Consider the following 21,562-nt stretch of genomic DNA (forward strand, 5'->3'; position numbering starts at 1 on the left):
AAAGTTTGCAAAGATAGGGTGTCCACTACCAGTAATCCCTCCTTAAGTATAAGTGCTTTATCCATCCATGGCCATAGTGAGAAAAATGTTGAGACTTAGATCTGATAAACCCACTTAAACTACGAACGCCCCCCTTGTCACGCTACCAATTGTTCTAATACTTATTACGATTCGAACATACATGTTCCTAACACCCACCAAATTAACTTTGTAGGGATTCTATCAGATGTATTTTTAAAGCCAAAATAAAGATCATGTGGTGAATATCTTCTTTCGAAACTTCTCCATTAATTGGTTATGTGGGAAGATAGCCTGATGGTTGGTCCTTCAACTATGAACTTCCTTGTCACACAGCCAATTGTCCCAACACTAATTACAACTCCAACATGCATTTTCCAAAATAACGTTAATATACACTCACATTTTTGTTCCTAATACCACCAAATTAACTCTCTAAGGATTCCATCATATGCTTTTTTTAAGTCAACAAAAATCCTCCGCTCAAAACTTCTCCATTAATTGTTTATTTAGGAAGAAAGCCCCCGATAATTGACCTCCTTCGCATGAAGCCAAATTAGCTCTCCAATATAATTGTTTCATGTCCACACCACTCCTAAACTTAACTACATAATGCAATCCATAAGTTTTTCTCCTAAGATAATTAATACAATTCACACATCTCCATTGTTCTTATAAAATATGTATTTCCTCATCTACTATCTTAGTCTCCACGATCTTGTCATACAGCTTTGTGAATCAATATAATCCAAATACAAGGAAGGAATCCTACATCAACTCTAAGGACCCCCTAAAATCCACAATGAAGTTCCTCAGCCACAAGGCCTGTCGAGTAGCTTCATAACAACCGATGTAATTCCGCATGCATGGTAGAATTTGTTATAATAGATTGTTTGGAGCTCCTCCAAGAGGTTGCCCCATGAGCAATCAAGAAAACAAAACCAAAAGTGGACTTTAGACTATCATGTCATCTTGTATAGTCTGAATTTGAATAACCAGCCACCTCAAGCTTGCTCGACCTGTTGAAGACCAATATACAGTCCTTTTTCATCTGCAAATAGCAAAGGACTTTCTTTACCGTTCTCCAATGAGCAACACCATGATTTTTCTAATACCTTCCGGGCATGATACAGCATAGCTGGTGTCTGGACAAATGCATATCATTGCATACATCAGGCTTCCAATCACAGAAGCATACTGTTATAAATCAACCTGGTTCATTTCAATCTGATTTTTGGGACACTAATCCTAGCTGGAAATGTCTCCTTTTACCACTTGGGCTTCACCAAGTGCACAATTTTCCATCACATACCTCTTGAGCACCTCGACAACATAAGCTCTTTGAGACAAACCCAAAAGGCCAGCCTCACAATCTTTGTGAATCTTGATTCCCAGAACATATTCAACATTTTCCATGTCTTACATGTCAAAATTCATCGACAAGAAATGTTGTGTCATGCAACAGATGGATATCATTACTAGCAAGTAGGATGTCATCCACGTATAGGACAAGAATTACAAATTGACTCCCACTCAACTTGAGATATATACACTTATCCACAATGTTCTCTTTAAAGCCACCTTTGACCACAACCTAGTCAAACTTGAGATACCATTGCCTTGATGCTTGCTTAAGTCCATAAATAGACTTCTTAAACCTCCATGCCAGATGCTCTTTACCTATTACTGTGAAACCATCAAGTTGAGCCATATATATATATATATATTCTTCAAGATCAGCATTAAGTAAAGTTGTCTTTTACATTCATCTGATGTAACTCCAAATCAGAACGAGCCAAAATGGCTAAGATTATCCTCAATGAATCTCAGAGAAGTCAACATTGATTTCTGTTTGAAACCCTTAGCTACCAACCTTGCCTTGAATCTTTCAATTTTACCTTATGAGTCTCTCTTTGTCTTGAACATTCATCATTCATTTACACTCAATCATCTTCTAGTCTTGTGGAACAAGAGTAAGGTCTTAAACTTCATTATTTTCCGTAGATTGCAATTCCTCTCTCATGGCTTCCTGCTAATATTGAGATTTACTAATTTCTATGGCTTCTTTATAAGTTAAAGGATCATTAATACCAAGATCCTTCAACTCACCCCCTTGAAGATTGTTGAATAACTATATTTTATTAGTTTTTTTAGGTCTTTTGCCATTTTTAGTCTTTTCCAGTTATTAGACTATGTAATCCCTTTAAAGCCTAATTAGAGTTGAGTAATTAATCACTTTTTGAGTTCTCTCAATTCAATTTGAACAAAGCAGATGCACCCAAACACACACGGGGGAAGTGGAAACAAGGGACAATCCAGATGGAGTTGAGAGAAGGGAGTGGCAAACTGAAGAACCCGGGAAGGGGTCTGATTAATAAGGTAATGCATCAATTTGGTTTCTATTAGAGTTATGTTGATCATATCCTTTTCCTACGTCACTGCCAGGGCAAAACTATCACTCTAATTGTTTATGTAGATGATATTGTTCTTACTGGAGATGATTATGAAGGTATTACCGAGGTAAAATCTTACTTAGAACGTCAATTTGAGATTAAGGAACTTGGGCATTGAAGTAGAGCAGTCCCATTTTGGTATCTTTATCTCTCAACGTAAATATGTCATTAATTTACTCAATGACTCTGATCAGCTTGGTTCTCGTCCCGCTGATACCTCTATTGAGCAGAATCACAGGCTGACTGATTCTGAAGGGGAGTGTTGCTAGATATTGACTAGTATTAGCGTCTTGTGGGAAAATTGATCTACTTGTTTATGACTCGTCCCGACATTGCCTATGTTGTTAGTATTGTAAGTCAATTCATGCACTCTCATCGCACATCTCATCCTATTGCTGTCTATCGTATTCTTAGATATCTTAAGGGATATCTTGATCGAGATATTTTGTTTAGTAATCATGATCATCTTCGCGTGAGGCATAGACAGATGCAAATTATGCTGGTTCAGTGACTGATAGACGGTCCACTTCTAGGTATTGTCTTAAAGTTGGTGGCAACTTGATAACTTAGCGCAGTAAGAAGCAAGATGTGGTTTCTCGGTGCTGAGTCAAAGTACAAAGCTATGGCACTTGGAATGTGTGAGTTGTTGTGGCTTAAGACCTTACTAATGGATTTGTGTCTTCCCGTGACAACCTCATTTTTACTATATTGTGATAATAAATCAACTACTAACATGGTAGCAAATCTGATTCAACATGACAAAACAAAGCATATTGAAGTTGATCGACATTTCATTAGAAAGAAGATTGGTTCTGGGCAGATTTGTACTCTTTTTGTTCCTACATCTCAGTAACTTGCCGATATTCTTACTAAAGGTGTAAGCAAAACCGCCTTTAAAAGTGTCTTGTCCAAATTGGGCGTTGCCAATATCCATGCACCAATTTGAGGGGGAGTGTTGAATAACTCTATTTTATTAATTTTTTTAGGTCTTTTGTCCTTTTTAGTCATTTCCACTTATTAGACTATGTAATCCCTTTAAAACCTAATTAGGGTTGAGTAATTAATCACTTTTTGAGTTCTCTCAATTCAATTAAGATATACTTCATAATCGTCAGGTATGGCCGACCTACGCTCTCTGGTGGAACCTCCTAACAAGAATAGGCTCCACCACTAATGCAATAGGCAACTGAGGAATAAGGTTCTAAAGTGCGACCTCTTATTCGTCAACTCTAAGAGTCTCAACTAGGGTAACTATTGAGACGGGTCTAAACTCTAAAAGAGTGAAGATTGGAGTGCTCCCACTTTCCTTTTGGAAATTAACTTTCCTGTGTTTCGAACTTCAATTGTTCTAGCCTTCTTCAAAAAATTGGCATTACTTGTCTCTAATATTTGTAATGACCTGGAAGGACAATAGAGTCTGAATCCATAAATCCCTCTAGAAAACCAATGAAGTAACAAGAGAACGTCCTATTTCTTCAATTCTGGATTGAACAACTTAGCCTCAACGAGGCAACCCCACATGTGGATATGACCAAGTTGTGGTTTTTTTTTTTTTTTTTTTTCTGTAATACCTAGAAGGACAATAGAATTTGAATCCATAAATCCCTCTAGAAATTTGAATCCATAAATACCTCGAACGTGGATAAGACCAAGTTGTGGGTTTTTTCTTGTCCAGATCTTGTAGGGAGTTTCAGGTGAAGCTCTACAAGGCATCCGATTAAAAACGTAAACTGTAAACTTCAAAGCTTCATCCCAAAAGGAATCTGGAGTACCAGAATGGGTCATCAAGCTATGAATTGCGTTTCAATGAGTGTGATTTCTCCTCTCTGCAATACCATTTTGTTGTGGCGTGCCTATTGTGGTATACTAAGGAACAATGCCCTGCTCCCTAAGATATTCCATGAAGTTCCCATGGTTTACGCCTTCATAATCCATCTTGCTGCTCCTCTATCAGATCGTACCTTGATCTTCTTGTTTAGTTATTTATCAACTTTAGCTCGATAAGTCTTGAAAATATTGAGGGACTATGACTTGTGGTGGATCAGGAAGACGTAGGCATATCTAGAGGAATCATCAATAAAATTGATGAAGTATTGTTGACCACCACAAGAAGGGGTCGGGAATGAACCACATATGTCTATGTGAATCAAATTCATCAACCTTGCAGCCCTCGTGGCCTCTAGCTTCCATTGCTTTGGCATTTTCCCCTTATGCAATCAACACAAGCAGAGAAATCCAAAAAATCTAGGGAACCTAAAATCCTTTCACTGACCAATTGCTCTAACCTTCCTTTGGAAGCATGGTTGAATCCTTTATGCTAGAGCATCGAAGAACTCTCTATCTGACGAGGACACTTAGACCCAGAAGAACTTAAGAAAACACTCAACGTGTAGGATGCAAAACAACCATTCAAACAAATCTGATATAAACCATCTAGTAACAAACCACGACCAATAGTGTTTGAATGATAATAAATAGATAGAGCAAAGATGATGGAACTGTAGTGATCAAGCTTTGAGATCATGGAAATTGTCTTGAAGTCAATGTAAGGAACTTCAAAAGATTCAAGATCCATTGTTAATATCATTTCTGAAATTGGGTGAAAGCTAAAATGATCCCTAAAGACCTTTTAGCAATGATTTTTTTCTATAATTAAGAGTGGTCACTTGACTTTAAAATAAAATTTCCAATACTTAAGTCTTTTCTAAAATCAAAATCATTTGTTGGACCAAGTGGGAGATTGTTGGAAATTTTGGTCTAGACAAATTATTGGGGTCAAAAATGGTAGATTGTATGCAATCAAGCCTTTTTTTTTCCAAAGGGTTAGGTGGATTACCCTGAATCATCAAAGAGATCTACTCCTTTTAGTGTGTTGTGATTTCAACGATGGGTTGAAATTGTGAGCTCCGCATCTATTTAAGTGGTGGTCGTCTCCTCCTTACATACATTGAAACTCAAGTTGCTCCCATCAATTTAAAGTGTGTGGAAAGATGAGGGTAAAACTCCACTGGGTTTTACATTAATCCTTATGTTGCAGGTTGAAGTATTCAACACATTAATTTCTATTGTTGTTAAATCTTCATTGAGGCTTAAGAAATCAGAAATTTTCAAAGCTTCTATGAATTATTCTTGTTGTAGATTCATATATAATTTACTTGAGGTTTCAAGCTTTGAACGGGTATGTGATCTGAACTCATTGAGGTTATAAAAGAGCGTTAAATTGTTGAATGTGTTAACTTAAGATCTGTGTGTAAAGGGTTTTAAAACCCAACAAATGGTATCATTCCCTCAAAATCTATCCAATTATCTTTGATCCAAAACAGATCACAATTCTAACATCAAATCAAACCCACATAATCATACACAACTAAACCAAGATACAAAACCCTAAATTTCATGGCCAATGGCAGTTAATTCCACCAAAATCGATCTATCTAATTATCTTAGACCAGAACAGATAACAATTATAAAATCAAATCCACGTAATCATACACAACTAGACCAAAGATACAAAACCCTAAATTTCATACACAATGGCAATTAATTCCACCAAAAACTACATCAAATCAAACCCCTCAAAACCCTAAATTCAAAAACAAAAGTAATTTAATTCAACAAAAATCTGTCTTACTTATCTTTTGTGGAAACTCCATACTTCTCCTGCATCTTAGCAATCTCGTCCTCCTTCTTCTTCTGATCGACTTTCTTGCTCATCTTCGCTTGCTGGTAATACAACACAATGAGATACCGATTCGCAACGTTAAACCCTGAAAGATGATCGACAGCCGTCTTGGCATCGTAGATGTCTTCGTAGACTACGAAGGCCGTACCTCTCGTATCCTTATTCGTACCTATACGTATTTGCCGTATAGCACCGTATTTTCCGAATATATCGTACATTTCTTCGCTTGAGATATTGAAGGGAAGGTTTCGAACGTATAGAACTCTGTTTACTTCTGGTGGAAGACGGGTGTTGCCCTTTCGAAGACTGATTGTCGCCATTGATGAATACTTCTCTGATTTTTACTGTAACAGAGATCTAAGGTTTTGGATCCATGGTTTTTAAACTCGGCTTCGCGTCTCGTCTCGTCTCGTTCAAATCCGATACCGAGTTGACTCGGACGATACGTCTCGTCTCACATTGAGACAATGGTTTTTAGCCATTTAAAAAATCTAAAAAATTCTGAAAAAAAAATCGAAAACAATTCCTATTAAAAAATGAAGCCAAAAAATTCATGATATATCTATTAAAATAAATAATTAAATATTTATATTATTACGTATGTTTTATTTTCATTGCACAAGTGTACCAAACTTGTTTTCAAACACAACATTTAAAGAGCACTAAATTTACCATTAAAAATATCAAAGCGTTACCATCAAATAATTTATGCTAAAATGTCGATCTATTTGAACTTTCTCAAAATAACACACAAGCATTACCAAACTTTCAAATGAATCATTTCAGAGTTCCATGTAAACATAACGAAACATTGAGTCGTTAGAAATCAATTAAAGTACTAATTACAATTCGATAAAATGCAAATGCATGATAACGAGTAGATTCATACATGCAAAATTAAATTAAAGACTAATATAATATTCAATTTGAGTTTAGGATAATTCGAATCCAAGGCAAATATTAACTAAGAAAGACTTGTAAAAATAGAAATCATGAAAGCGAAGCGCCACAATGACATGAGTTGAAATTTGTACCGATGTCCGATAGAGCATGTAACCCACTCACTTATAAAAGATATTTTGAACAAAAATGTAAATTGGAAAATGATTAATTAGATATATTTGATAATAAATTAAAATTTACATATACAAAATACAATAACATAAAAGTAATTTTAAATCAACGACTATTCTTGTTCTTCGTAATGCGGATGAAATCAATAGTCTGCAGAGAAGAAAAAAAAAAAAAGTAAAGGTGTTAGTTGTGGTGTCGCTCGTGTTGGTATGAGTATGTTCCCCTTGTTCATAGCTTGAACTTGTTTGTCCATGGTATGAAAAAGAATGTCCGTACCTTTATACACCAATAGGTTGGCCATGACTATAATAAAAATCACCATGTTCAAACTCAACAGCATAGTTGTTGGATGCATCATTCTCACTTATACACATCTTTTGATGGTATCCATAATGATTATAACCTCTATCACCGCCATCATAATATTAAGTTTGAGTTTCATCATCATCATCACTACGAAACTCGATCAATCTAGTTAATCTTTCGTGTCTCTCATTGAATGGCCTAGCACCATGGTCGGTATCTTGTATCGTGATCACATTATCAAGTTCACTAGTATCCCATGCTCTATTTTGTGTCTCTTCACGACCTCCATCATCATCATTACCACCATTTGGAGATGGAGATTTACTTGTATCTCTATCAAGTTTTGTACCAATATCCATATCCAACTAAGACAAGTTGTTATTATCCATCAAAAGATCTTCCGTCTCTTTTAACCACCGGTCTAATACGTCATCATACTCAAATATAGAATCTAGATCAATAGGATTGTAATAGTTATCTTTTGATCTACGGTCCATGATATTGCGAGCTCGTAATCTCATGTTATAATGTATAAACATCAAGTTTCCTAATTTTTCCATTTTGTACTTATTACGAGGACGAGTATGGATTAGAACAAAAGTACTCCAATTTCTTTCACAGCCTAAAGACGAGCAAGTTTGACTCAAGACTTTAATCGTTATTTTTCTAAGGTCAAGTACATTATGACCATAATTATATCATCAATCAACTGATAAGAAGAAAAGAAAATTGTTAAATACCTTAGTATTTGTTATTATATAAATTATTATTATTATTTATATATTATTTAGTAAAAAAGTTTTACTCATGTTTTTAATTAGGTCATCACTGAACTCCCCCGTCGCGTCAATAAATAATTTAATCTATTTAAAATACAAAAAATGATATAAAAAAATTATATATTATAAATAAATTATAAATACAAAATTTTTAAAATAAATTAGAATTATTTGACAATAGTATGTATTGATACCTAGTCTATCATCTTCCCTTGATTAATCATATATGGTTCCAACTTTTTTATAACCATTTTCACTGCTTGAAAAAGTTCATTATTTTCTATTAAGAAGTTATCATACTAAAACTGAGAATTTAAATAGTACACTGCAATAAATGGTAATATCAATTTTCCTTATATCACAATGTTAATAAAATATTAATATTTAAATTATATTAAAAACACATAATTATTACCCGTTGTATGAAGATCTGATTTAAGATGATCTGACCACCTATTTTTAATCAATTGATATATATTCAATGATGTCTTATTGAGTCTATTATTGATTATTTGACTCTTCCCATGCCTTCATAAATTGCAGTCATAGTGGGTTTTTTTATTTTGGTCAATAATTTTCAAAAGTTTAACAAAAGGATCTAAGACTTTACAAACCTCTTCTATATTCTCCAAGAATTCATGTTGCATGATTAAATCTGAAATCTTGCTTGCTAACTCTCATTTTTTCCTATTTCTCATAAGTCTCATTTGCAACCACTCATCAGATGCAAACATGATTTTCAAAGCCGATTAATGTTGAATAAGACTTCGAAAAGCCATATATTGTATAGCAAACCTTGTGATCCCAAGACGTAACAATTCAAGCCCCTCAGTAAATATTCTCATCAAACTCATAAGTTTGTTACTATTGTATGTAAATCTTGTTATTTATCGACCATTTGAAATAACACAAGTAAATAACGACAATTTTCCCATGTCCTCCAAAATTAAGTCGATAGTATGAGTGGCACAAGGTGTCCAATACAGATGAGGTTTTCTTAACATTAAATTCAAACCTACAGTCCGACATGATGCTTCATTGTCTATCACAATCTAAATAACATTTGTAATATCTCGAGTTTTTAACTCGTATCTCGAGGGACTTGATAATGAAATTTTAAAAAAATTCTAAAGGAAAACTTAGATTAAAGTACTCAAATATTGTTATGTTTATTTTCAATGAAAATAGACTTCGCCATTGGATTTAAAAATGTTGAAATATATACTTTAGCCTATAAGCAAGTTCAAATTCGAGTTCAGATGAAAGAGTTATATAAATCCTCGAATTTTGTGTTGAGTGGGACGCAAGACAGTGAAATTTTGTTAGAATAAGAATTAGGAAAATTCAATGTCACCATTAAGTGCGCAACAAAAAAATATTCGAAATAGAATATTCATTTGTCATTTTCCAAGTTCGGATAGTCGAGTTACCGTCGAAAACATAAATGAGAGGAAAATATCAGAAGTGCTCTCAGCCTTTTATAAAAGAAAGTTAAATTTCTTTTTATATCATTTCTTTCTCTCTTCTCTAAAGAACCCCAACTAGCCATTTTCTCAACCCTAGGGTTTCAACCCAATATCATCAAAATCCATCGCGGTCAAGCCCGTGTGAATCGTCGACAAAGAAGGAAAAGTCATCGGTATTGTGGAGCTCCACGTTCTCACCCCATTCAACTTTCATTTTCTTTTCTTTATCTTGGTCCCTCACCCAAAAATAGTATGTGGGTTCGATATTACCCACTTGGATTCTCACCCATTTAGAGGAGAAGTCATTCATCGTCGTAGGAAGAAGAATAACATCTTCACCGAGGGTTTCGACATCAACCCGACTATTGACAACCAAGTTCGTCAAATTTCAAGTTACTTGTGGTCTCACTTGGACCTTTGTACTAGTTCATCACCTTCGACAATCACAAACCAAGTAGGAGACTCTCGATTCTTAATAGTAACAGTAGATTTTGAAATGTGCATTTAGGTTTTAAGAAAACTTGTTATTTGTTTTAAATCATAGAATTTTTTTTTTGATTTGCAATTCATTTTAGAAATAGAGATTTGATGTATTTTTATCATGTTTTAACATTAAAATTTATGGGTGGGTCGAAGGGTTCGAAGAACGAAAGAGAAACCTGAAAAAATGGATTGAAAAATCGAAAATCATGAAATTGTTCAACGTTGTCGGCATGAGCCGTCGATGCCATCGACACCTATAGAAGGCCATTCTGTCGGTCTCACCGACATAATCAAGGTTCTGCCACCGACATAAATTTATCCAAACTATTTTCTGACTTTGGGTTGTTCTCATCATGACTTGTACATGTTTTCCCACCCTTTATTTCATTAAAAATTAAAGTAAATGTCATCTTTAATTTTTACTTTCAATTTACTTTAAGTTTTTTAATGAAATTAAGATTTTACCACCATTTTGGAACAATGGGAATGGTTTCAAGATCCTAATCTCAAAGGATCAAAATCCAAATTTTGATTTAAAAAAAAACGTAAATTTCGACGTTTTTGACAAATTTTCAAAAGTTGATATCTTTCGCGTTACTTTAAATTAGACTATAAAAATTATATGGTATCGAATCTCGTGATAAATGCTTTCATTTCCAAAAATCCATTTTCAATTTTAAGAACTTCAAAAAATAAAATTTCCGACACTTAGTCAAATTTTCACCAACTCTTCCAATTTTGGCAGTTTGCCTTCACGTACTTATTGGGGCCTCATTTTAATAAAAAATTGATAATTTTTCAATTGAAAAATCAAAGTAAATTTGAAAGCTTGAAAAGAGAAATGTTTGGTTTGAAAAGATGAAAAGTGGAAATGTCGAAAGAATGGAAAAGAAAATGAAACGGTAAAATGTCATAATCACACCCGAGGGGTGATGTCTGCATTTTACATTGTATGTTGTGTGTAGGTATGTGAAGGGATATCCAGGTGTAATGAATGGTTGCATGTTTATTTAAATTATGTTCGTGCAAAGGTTCCGAGTACTGTTATTTATTTTAGGCCTTGTAGCCACAATTGCATGGTAGGAAACTAGATATCCATTCTCAACCTTGTTATGTAAATTTCTCTTTTGTATATATATATGGGTCCTGTAGATACGTGATTTCGTCATTACAATGACCACATCTATTAAGGTTAGGAGTCGCCACCTTCATATTGTACGTGGGTGTGAATGGTCACTCGATGTGCATTTTTTGAAAAAAATGGCATTTTGGCATTTAGTGACTCACGATGGATAAGGTACGGATCAAATCTTGAGATTCGGGGTAAGCAACTCGGTTGGAGAAAAGGGAAGGTGTTAGGCACCTTTTTATCCCCACTAAATAGTGGTAACCTCAACTCAACTCGATCATTTTAATCGAAAATATAAGACAAAAGTGTAGTGTCACGTGTTGTGTATTTGTACCCTAAATATGGGTTTACTTTCGGTTCGATCATAGGATCATCCCATTGATGGAGATGATCCTTATAGATCCTTAGCCTTGAGGTCCATTCATCCTAACTCATCTAAACTAAAATGAAGAGGAGAGGGGATAATACAAGAGGGAGAAGGAGAGGGTAGAGAGAGAGAGGGGGGGATTGCCTTGAACCCACCTTAAAGCTTCAAAGTTTTCTTTTCTTTTCTTTCTTTCCTTCGCCTTCTTTGAGTCTTCTTGAGTCCTTGTAGAATATGAGAGTATGAGAATGGGAAGAGGTGATTAGAGAGAGTAGGAATTTTTCTTTTTTAGTGAGACTTGGTGTGGAGTTAATAAGAGATGATTAGTAGATTTGGTGAGAATTGATGATAGTTGTTAGTAGTGAGAGTTGGGGGGATTTTAGGAAGATGAGGAGGGTATTTATAGATGTTGAGGGGTTATTTTAGGGATATAATGGGGTAAAATGAAGAGAAGTAGTAGAATGGTGTGGGGTTTAAGAAAAAAGGTAGGGGTAAATTAGAGATGATTGAAGGGCATTTGTGTAAAAAGGGTAAATGGGTTGTTTTACAACCCAAATGGGCTGGATCTTTTAACCCATTTGGGTTGAGTATTAGATGGAATAAAATAAATGAGAGTGACTGAGAAGATGAGATTGTATAAGAGAGTAATTAATTGGTGAAGTGAGTTGAGAGGATGAGATTTTAATTAAAAGAAGGGTTGTGTAAAATGGTTGTTGATGATATTTTGGGAGGGTGTGGGAGATGATGTCATGTGTCAAAATGGGTAAAGATGAAGAGTTGAGATGGGTTGATGGGAGAGGCTAAGTGTTTGACTTGAGAGGATGGATGTAGGTTTAGGTTGTAGATGTAGGTTTTGTAGGGAATGATGAGGATAGATTAGAGGGAGGTATAGGTTAGGGGTGTGGGTAGATTAGACTTTTTTAGAGAAAAGGTGATGGATTGATGTGTGGGTAGATGAGGTATAAAGAAAATTAATGGATTAGGTAGTTGGATGAGAAGGTGAAATGGGGTGATGACATGTGTCATATTTGATTATCAATATGGTGATTGGTTGATGTAGGTAGTGGTTTGTGGGTTAGGATTATGAGTTGGATGTGAATTGGATATAAATAAAGGTTTGTGGGCTTTTTAGTGTATTGGGCTTAGGTTATGGAATGGTTTTAGATTATTGGATTGGGTAGAGTTTGTTTTGGATTGGATTTGGGTATGTTGGAGATATTTTGGAGTTTAGGTTATGTGGAGTTAGGTTTAGGTTAAGGGGTAAGGTGAGGGATTGATTTTAGAGATATGAAGGTCAGTGGGTCGTAAATGGGCTTAGAGTATTTTTGGTTTCGACGATGGAGCGGTGAGGGTAGAGGAAGTAATAGATGTCCCAAGTCTCATATTTTTTAGTTTTATCTATTTTTTTTAGATTTTAAAATGATTAAATTAATCAAAATGACATGTGTTGACAAATCGAGCTTTTTAGGCCCGTTGGTAAACTTTATTGAAAATTTGGCATTTTTGGTTTTGGAAGGGGAGCGGTGAATATTGGAAAAGTGTAAGGTAGGCCGAATCCTTTTGGTGGGCCCCCTAGACCCTTAGGGGGTCTTAAGGGCCTTGATTCGATCAAAATGCCATATTTCGATTGATTTGGACTTTTGAGGCCCGTTGACAATTTTTATTGAAAAATCTGTATTTTTGGGCCCTTTCGAGTATGGGCCTGTTCAAATTGGGGTGTCTACAGGTCCCGTTCAGCACCAAACATTTTGGCCAACATTTTAGCTAACCATTTTTATCCTACATGGGTTAGAAGTTTTAGAATGAGCTGATTTTTGGTGAGGATGATCTCTACGGTGAGGATATCATCCTTACCAAAAATCATCCCATTCCAAAACTTCTAGCCCCATGTTTACAAGTTGAAAAATCGTGGACCATCTATTTTTTGTAAACCATTTTTGATAGGGTTAGAAGTTTTGGAATGGGCTGATTTTTGGTGATGATGATCTCCTCACCGTAGAGATCATCCTCACCAAAAATCAGCCAATTCCAAAACTTCTAACCCATGTTTTGAAAAATGTTTTGCCAAAATGTTTGGTGTCGAACATTTCCCACAATATATATATTGTGAGCTGTTAAAGAGTCTGTGAATGCCTAAATGTATAGTACGTCATATCATCCGGAGTTGTGAACTGTCCTGGGATGTATGGTAGGGACCACCAAGCTCATACGTGGTATGGGACGCGTATGAGAGTGGAATCACAATTGGAATCCGAGTCTATTCATTTCTATATTTACCAGTGAACGTGTATTGTAAAAGTGATCGTATATGAATGAAGTTATTTATTTTGAGAATCACATGCACACTTAATAGGCATAGACGAAGATGATTAGTCAGTGATCACTAACAATGTAGTAGTACTCAAACGTTCTGACACATCAAAAAGAGACCTATTGTTTACGATCACATCAAACGGCCCGTCTAAGCCGGATAAATGGTCACCAAGTGTAGTAAGTGCAGTGACCGGCTACAAAATCAGGAACTAAAAGCCAGATTTATGTAGTAACATCATGTCCTGATTGGGAGCGATCTAGTCGTAAATCCCAATTCTCTAATTCTATTACTCCACCATTGTGTAATATGTATTTGTTATTCTATTTCGAATTATAAACTGAAAGCATATCTACTTTTTCAATGTTGTCAATTATATTTGTATAAAAACAGAAAATATATAGTGAATATGGATGATTGATGTTATGTGAAACTTTAAACTGTTTAGTTTCTCATCCCTGGAATCTCAATTGTTTTATGACTCAATGATGGAAAAATCCTGTAACTCGATTGTGGAGTAGGAGCTCGGAACTACGGATATACGGGTCCAGAGATACTCGATCTTGAATACATCGGTCTTTTAGCCGAATCTGATCTGGAAGGAATAGACATTTGGGGTTGACTGATTTGTCCCCGAGATATCTGTAATTCCATTCCTTCTTGCTTTCGACCGCTAGTTCGGTCTAATTGATGTGGCATAAGTATTTCATTAACCTTGTTAAAATCCAATGGCCTTATTGTTCCTTAAGTTGGCCCATCTAACATTTTTCTTAGCTACGAATTTTTAATCGATTAACGTCGACCCGAACGTTGCTCCTCTTTATGTCTTAACTTACCACATTCGTAACATACCACTACTCTTTCTTTTGACGAATTTAATATTATATGTTGTTATTTTTTATAAAACTCTTCCATCTCTTGAGCAGGTATTTTTATAGTCTCACTTCTTATGCATGGTTGTTTTTCCCAAACCTTACTAGTTTTGTAATTGTTTGCCTCTTCAGGTTTATCAGATGATCCTCATCAAGGTTTGATTTAGCTATCATATTGTCCACATATACTTATATCTCCTTGTGGATCATGTCATGGAATAGAGCAGTCATGGCGCATTGATAAGTTGCTCCAACATTCTTGAGACCGAATGGCATGACCTTATAGTGAAAGGTACCCCAAGGTGTAATGAATGCAGTCTTCTCTTGATCTTCTTCTGCCATTTTTATTTGATTGTATCCTGAGAAGCCGTCCATGAAGGAGAACATACCGTGCCCTACTGTATTATCGACTAAAGTGTCGATGTGTAGTAGCGGAAAGTCATCCTTAGGATTGGCTCTGTTCAGATCCCGGTAGTCTACACATATGCGTACTTTCGCATCCTTCTTTGGTACAGGAACAACGTTAGCGAGCCACTCAGGGTAGGTGGATACTGCGAGAAACCCTGCTTGGAACTGTTTTATTACTTTGTCCTTGACTTTAAGTGTCCACTCTGGTTTCAACCATCGTAATTTCTTCTTGACTGGCTTGCTTCCCAATTTGATAGGTAACTTGTGGACGACTAGATCTGTGTCTAAACCAGGCATGTCTTGATAGGACCATGTGAATACTTCTTGGTATTGTTGTAAGAACTTTGTCATCTCTTCTTTCTGTTCAATCGTCAATAGGGCTCCGATTTTGACTATCCGTGGGTCATCTTCGGTACCTAAGTTCACTAAGTTTGTATCCTCTATATTTAGTTGAACACCCTTCTCGTGACGTTCCATGAGTTCTTTGATTTCTTTTGAAGGATATTCAATCTCTTCCGTTTATTCTTCTTCAATTCCCATGAGATCAAAGTCGAGCTCGAGGTCAAAGTCGTATTCATTTCTTTCATACTCTATTATGTCACAAGATTCATTCAACTGAGGAAATTCTTTGAAAGCCTTTGGTATTTTGAAGATTTTTGATTTTTTTGATTTTTGAAGATATTTGATTTTTTTTTAATTTTGTAGAGTTTTTAATATTTTTAAATTTTGAAAGATTTTTTATTTTTTTGAATTTTGAAAGGTTTTTAATTTTTTTGGATTTTGTGGGTCATCTGACTTCTTGAAATAAGATGAAGGAAAATTATGCAAATTCATTAGTATCGAAAGTGAGCCCCCAAAATAGTCTTGCTTCGAGAACGAGGGCTCATTATGGTCCTCGGACAAACGAGATTTTGCTAATGGCATTTTTTTTTAGGCCGTAGGGATTCTAGACCCCATGGTGGCCTCATAAGTGATTGGGTACTCCTCCCAATTTTTGAAAACTTGCCCTTATTCTGCAGGGCAGATAGGTTGGGAGAGTGGCTCCCCTGATGGTTCAGATATGACCACTTCCGGGTGACTGTTGTCAAATCTAGGTGCAGGCATTTGTAGGGTGGGTGGAATTACGATAGATCCCCAATCGATTTGAAAGGGGAACAATGATTTCTCTTCTTCGCACATTGCGACTTCCACCTTGGCAGGATCTCTTTTTTCTTCATTTTGACCCCTTTCGGAGTCCCCTCCAAATAAGATATCCATGCCATCTGTAAAGGAATGTGGGGATTCAACGAATAAGTCTTCTTGCGATTGAACGAGCTCGATACTTACAACACTAGATCCTCCTATGTAGTTTGTTGACAATGGTTCTGACAGATCATCCGGCCATTTTTGTGATTGTGGGAAGCTGACGCTGATGTGTAGTACCCTGCCTAAGTTCCATACATTTGGATCTCGATTCTGTTTTCTTGTAAGTCGAAGCTCCTTCTTCTTATCCTTCATGTCAGAGATGTCCTTCTTTGTAGGCCTGAACCCGAGACCGAAGTAGGAAGTATGTTTTCAAGCATTGATCAGAGTGGCCCTGTATTTACCTTTAGGCCCTAAACCTTGTTTTGGACGATATCCTGCATTTTTCATCACTTGTCCGATCATCAGATTCCTTTTTGACAACTCTACCCTTGTTTTTTTCCTTCCCTCTTGGGATATGATTGATAGATGTAAACTGGAAGGCGTGAAATCCCTCTTTGTCCCCAATCATTTCCACATCTATATAAGGCACATCTGGCGATCGATCGATGGGTATAAGATTATCGACGAGGACGAAGATCACCCTTTGTCCCATAATGAATTTGACCCGTTGATGTAAGGAAGAAGGAACTGCTCCAGCGATGTGAATCCAAGGTCTTCCTAGGAGGAGATTGAATGCCAAGGGTATGTCCAAGATCTCGAATGTTAGTTCGAATGTACATAATCCAATGGTGACAGGGAGATCAAGTTCTCCTAACGACTCAGTTTTCCTACTATCAAAAGCCCTTACAGTCCTTCGAGTTGGACTGAGATAAGATAAATTTGCGTTTAACTTGCACAAAATTTGTAGAGGACAGACATTAAGAGCCGAACCATTGTCGATCAGCACCCTTGCGACCATCATACCTTTACACATTACCATAATGTGCAATGGTTCAATGTGTCCACATCCCCCCGCTAATAAGTTCATCATCGGTGAAAGTGATCGGATTAGGGGCCATGATCTGACCTACTGTCTTTTCCAACTCTTCTGACGAGGTGGTCTCAGGTACATGTGCACTTCTAAGAACTTTGAATAATGCTTCCTGATAATGTTCTGAGTTTAAAAGTAGGTCAAAGATACTGATTTGAACTGGCATTCTATTCAACTGCTCTACTATGTTGTACTCACTCTTTCGAATAAGTTAGAGGAAGTCAATTGTCTCATTGTCAGTTACCCTGCTCTTCTTCTTCTCTGATTCCTTTTGTGGTATTTGTTCCTCCTCTACTAGCTTTCCTTTCCCCTTTTCTTTTCTTCTGTCTTCTTCCTCGTTCTACCTTTTTGTTCTTTTTCTGATACTTTGTAGCACCTCCCTGATCTAGTCATATGACCAATGTCTGTGATCTCGCCTCTTTCGACTTCTCAACTCCTACAGATGTCACAATCATCCTCTCATAACTCCACGAGACAGTTTGACTTGAGCGGTATGGAAATGATTTGGGGGATATGATGGTCATGGGCTGAGGGTCTGATTTTTTATGAAGGATGGGAGGTGACGAATTGGGCATGACAGTTGATGTAGTGGTGTTTGGAGTTTGTGGATGGGTATAAGATAAGATGAGGGGTGATCGGGAGGAAAAACTTGAAGTTTGAGGGGTCGGTGCAGTGTAAGGTATGACAAGAGGTGGTCTGGAAGAAGGGTTTGAAGTCGGTATGGTATAAGGTATAATGAGAGGTGGACGAGAGGTAGAGCTTGAAGTTGGTAATGTGTAGGGTATAATGAGAGGTGGTTGTGAAGGATTTGAAGTTTGGGAGTTGGAGTGAATGGTGAGATTGGCTAGTTTGACGGGAAGTTGGGATGGTGGTTGGTTGGTTGTATCTTGCGGTAATGCATTGATGCTTGATGATGTTGGTTCTTTCCTTAAATTGACTCTAACTTTAGAACCAATAGGTGCTATCAAAATTGAATGGTTGAAGCTCGGTTCATCCTTCTCTATGGTACTGACTGTCGGTCCATTGCCTCCCCCATTATGTGTTGGTAACGGGTTCTAATTGATATTCTACTGAGGTGCCTGGGTTGCTGGACCATCCAAGATGATCGTTTTCCTGTCGATTAGATTCTAAACTTGGTGCTTGAGTTGCCAACATTGGTCAGTGGCATGCTCCGGTGCTCCCATATGGAACTCATAGAATTGATCAGGATTGTACCCTAGTCCATTTATTGCCTTTGGGTTTGGCTACCTTCTAGTGAGATATTCTCCCCTGAGTAATGCTGGGAGTAGTTCTGATAGATTCATAGGTAGGCGGGTGAAGACTCGAGGGACCCTGTTGGGTCTACGCTACTCGGTTTGATGATTTTGGAAAAATTGTGGGTTTTGTCCGAACACTGAATTTTGTCCGAATTGGAATATCTCGATACCGATGCAGCTTGAGGTAGGTTAATTTTAAAAGGGATCTGAGGTACTGGCAGCCTTTGATTTGGTGTTGAGATGAAGAAAGGTCGAACAGGTTGTACATTGTTAACTTGTGCTTTTTCTTTCTTCTTGTTCAAGACTACTGGTTTCCGTTGAGTAGACCCCCATGTTGGTGCCCCTAGACTGGACAAGTTGTAGTTTAGACCTGACCGAATACCGTCCTCAACTCGATCCGCCACTTGGACCAATGATGAGAAGCTTGCAGTTGTATGACCTACTAGATGCGTATAGAATGAGTGGCCCAAAGTTGAGATGAATATGGTGTTCATCTCTTGTTCAATCATCGGTGGTTTTACTTTGGAGGCTGATTTCCGTCACCTTTGGGCATACTCTTTCACATTTTCTTTTGGCTTCCGTGTCATTTTTGCCATGTCATTCCAGTCAAACCCCATATCTGTGTTGAACCTATATTCTTCTGAGAACATTGTAGCCAGATCCTGCCAGTTCTTAATCCGCGAATGATCTAACTGAGAGAACCACAAGAGGGCCGCTCCTGTCAAACTCCTTTGAAAGAGCTGAACCAACAACCTGTCATCATCACCAAACTGGCACATAGAACCGCAGTAGAGCTTCAAGTGGGACAGAGGACACCCAATGCCATTGTATTTTTCGAAGTCGGGACACTTGAACTTTGGCGGCAATGATGCATTAGGGTATAGGCACAGATCTCTGAACCTCATTCCATTTGTGGAGTCTTTGCCTTTCATCCTTCTAATCTCTTCCTCGACTGCCTCGAGCTTGCTTGCGAGTTTCTCCTCTGTGGTACTCCTTACCTCAGCTGCCCTGAATTCACATTCTTCTTCTTGAATGACTTCATGTCGTGGTGGATTGCAGTGAATGTGAATCAATGGTCCTTGATTGGTAGGGATGGTGGGTGGTAAGGTATTCGGTGCTTGCAGAGGTTGTTGTTGCAGTTGTTCTGGTATGGCCTGGTTCGAGCCAGAAGCTTGATGTTGGACAGCCTGGATGATACTTGGGTTGGCCATCAGCAGATCAAAAATCTTATCATGTTTTTCTAGTGCCTTCATTACCAAATCAAGCTTTGAGGCGAGATCCGTTACTACTTCTGTCGATGTCTGTTGAGGTTGTTCTGAAGTGCTCATGGTTGGTTGCGAACGTAGAAAATACGGAGGATTGTCGGATGGTAAGTACTTCTTTCTGGGTCGTTTGGCCACCTGTGGATGAGAGGTTAGGCGTTAATACATCGTTTACATAATGAAAATGCATGATGATTTATTAAGTTAGATTTGGGTTAATTGGTAAAGTTGCATTAAGAAGACCCTGAATTTGGTTGAGATTGGATTTTTGTGTCAGCACGGAGCTGGGGTTCGTCGGCACGGAGTCGGATATTGATCAACATGGAGCTGGAGGTTTATCGGCACGGAGTCGAAAGTTTGTCAGCACGGAGCTGAAGGTTTGTCAGCACGGAGCTAGAGATTCGTCGGCATAGAGCCAGAGGTTTGTCAGCGCGGAGCCGAAGGCTTGTCAGCACGGAACTGGAGGTTTATCGGTACGGAACCGGAGGTTTGTCAGCACGGAGCCGAAAGTTTGTCAGCATGGAGCTGGAAAAAAAAACATTTTGTAAAGGTAGGTTAACTGATAGGTCTAGTTTGCGTTGGACATAGGTTTAGTTTGCGTTGGACATAGGTTATGGTTCCGACTCGAAAGAGGTGTAGGTCGTGAACCCTTGGGCAAGGATATGGGTCGTAGACCCAATTGGAGGTAGACATGGGTCGTGGACCCATTTTTGAAGTGGGCATGGGTCGTGGACCCAATTTGATATGGATACGGGTTGTGGACCCATTTTTGAAGTAGATATGGGTCATGGACCCAATTGGATATAGATACGGGTTGTGGACCCATTTTTTATATAGATATGGGTCGTAGACCCACTTGAATATGGGTCGCGGACCCATTTTTGAAGTGGATATGGGTCGTGGACCCAATTGGATATGGATACAGGTCATGAACCCATATGGATATAAGTTGTGGACCCAATTGAAAATGGATACGGGTCGTGGACCCATTTTTGAAGTGGGTATGGGTCGTGGACCCATTTTTGAAGTGGATATGGGTCGTGGACCCATTTTTGAAGTGGATATGGGTCGTGGATCCAATTGAATATGGATACGGGTCGTGGAGGGTAGCCGTAAAGTATGACAATTAGTCAATGAGAGCTTTCAAATCATGGTCCGTGTTTACAGAACGGATTGAAGTAAAACACTTGAGTCCGTTCATGAAAAACAGACTTAAGATACAATTCTGCGTCCGTTCATACAAAACGGACCAAGATAAAAACATCTAGTCCGTTTTGTATCAATGGACTTTGCTTCATTTCTTTAGTCCGTTCTGTATGACCGGACCAGTAACTAATTTTCCAACCCGAATTTTTTTTGTTACCAAATGTTTAGTGTCTTGCTCATTGCTATAGGCCTAAGGTCCATTATTTCTAGGTTTTTTTTTTTTGACATGCAAATAAATGGTAACCATGAGTTTTGAAAGAATTTCTTCCCTTTTACCT

The 21,562-nt window shown here is 37.4% G+C and overlaps 1 protein-coding gene across 1 annotated transcript; it reads right to left on the reverse strand.

Annotated features, from left to right (window-relative positions):
- Nucleotides 1-5,754: 5,754 nt before the first annotated feature.
- LOC147384237 (splicing factor 3B subunit 6-like protein) lies at nt 5,755-6,518 on the reverse strand. Its single transcript, XM_086426779.1, has one exon. The coding sequence runs from the start codon at nt 6,471-6,473 to the stop codon at nt 6,099-6,101; it is 375 nt and encodes a 124-aa protein (XP_086282905.1). The 5' UTR covers nt 6,474-6,518; the 3' UTR covers nt 5,755-6,098.
- Nucleotides 6,519-21,562: the final 15,044 nt, after the last annotated feature.

Source organism: Akebia trifoliata, chromosome 15, assembly GCF_017979445.1.
Source record: "Akebia trifoliata isolate Shusen 1 chromosome 15, ASM1797944v1, whole genome shotgun sequence".
Lineage (NCBI taxonomy): Eukaryota > Viridiplantae > Streptophyta > Magnoliopsida > Ranunculales > Lardizabalaceae > Akebia > Akebia trifoliata.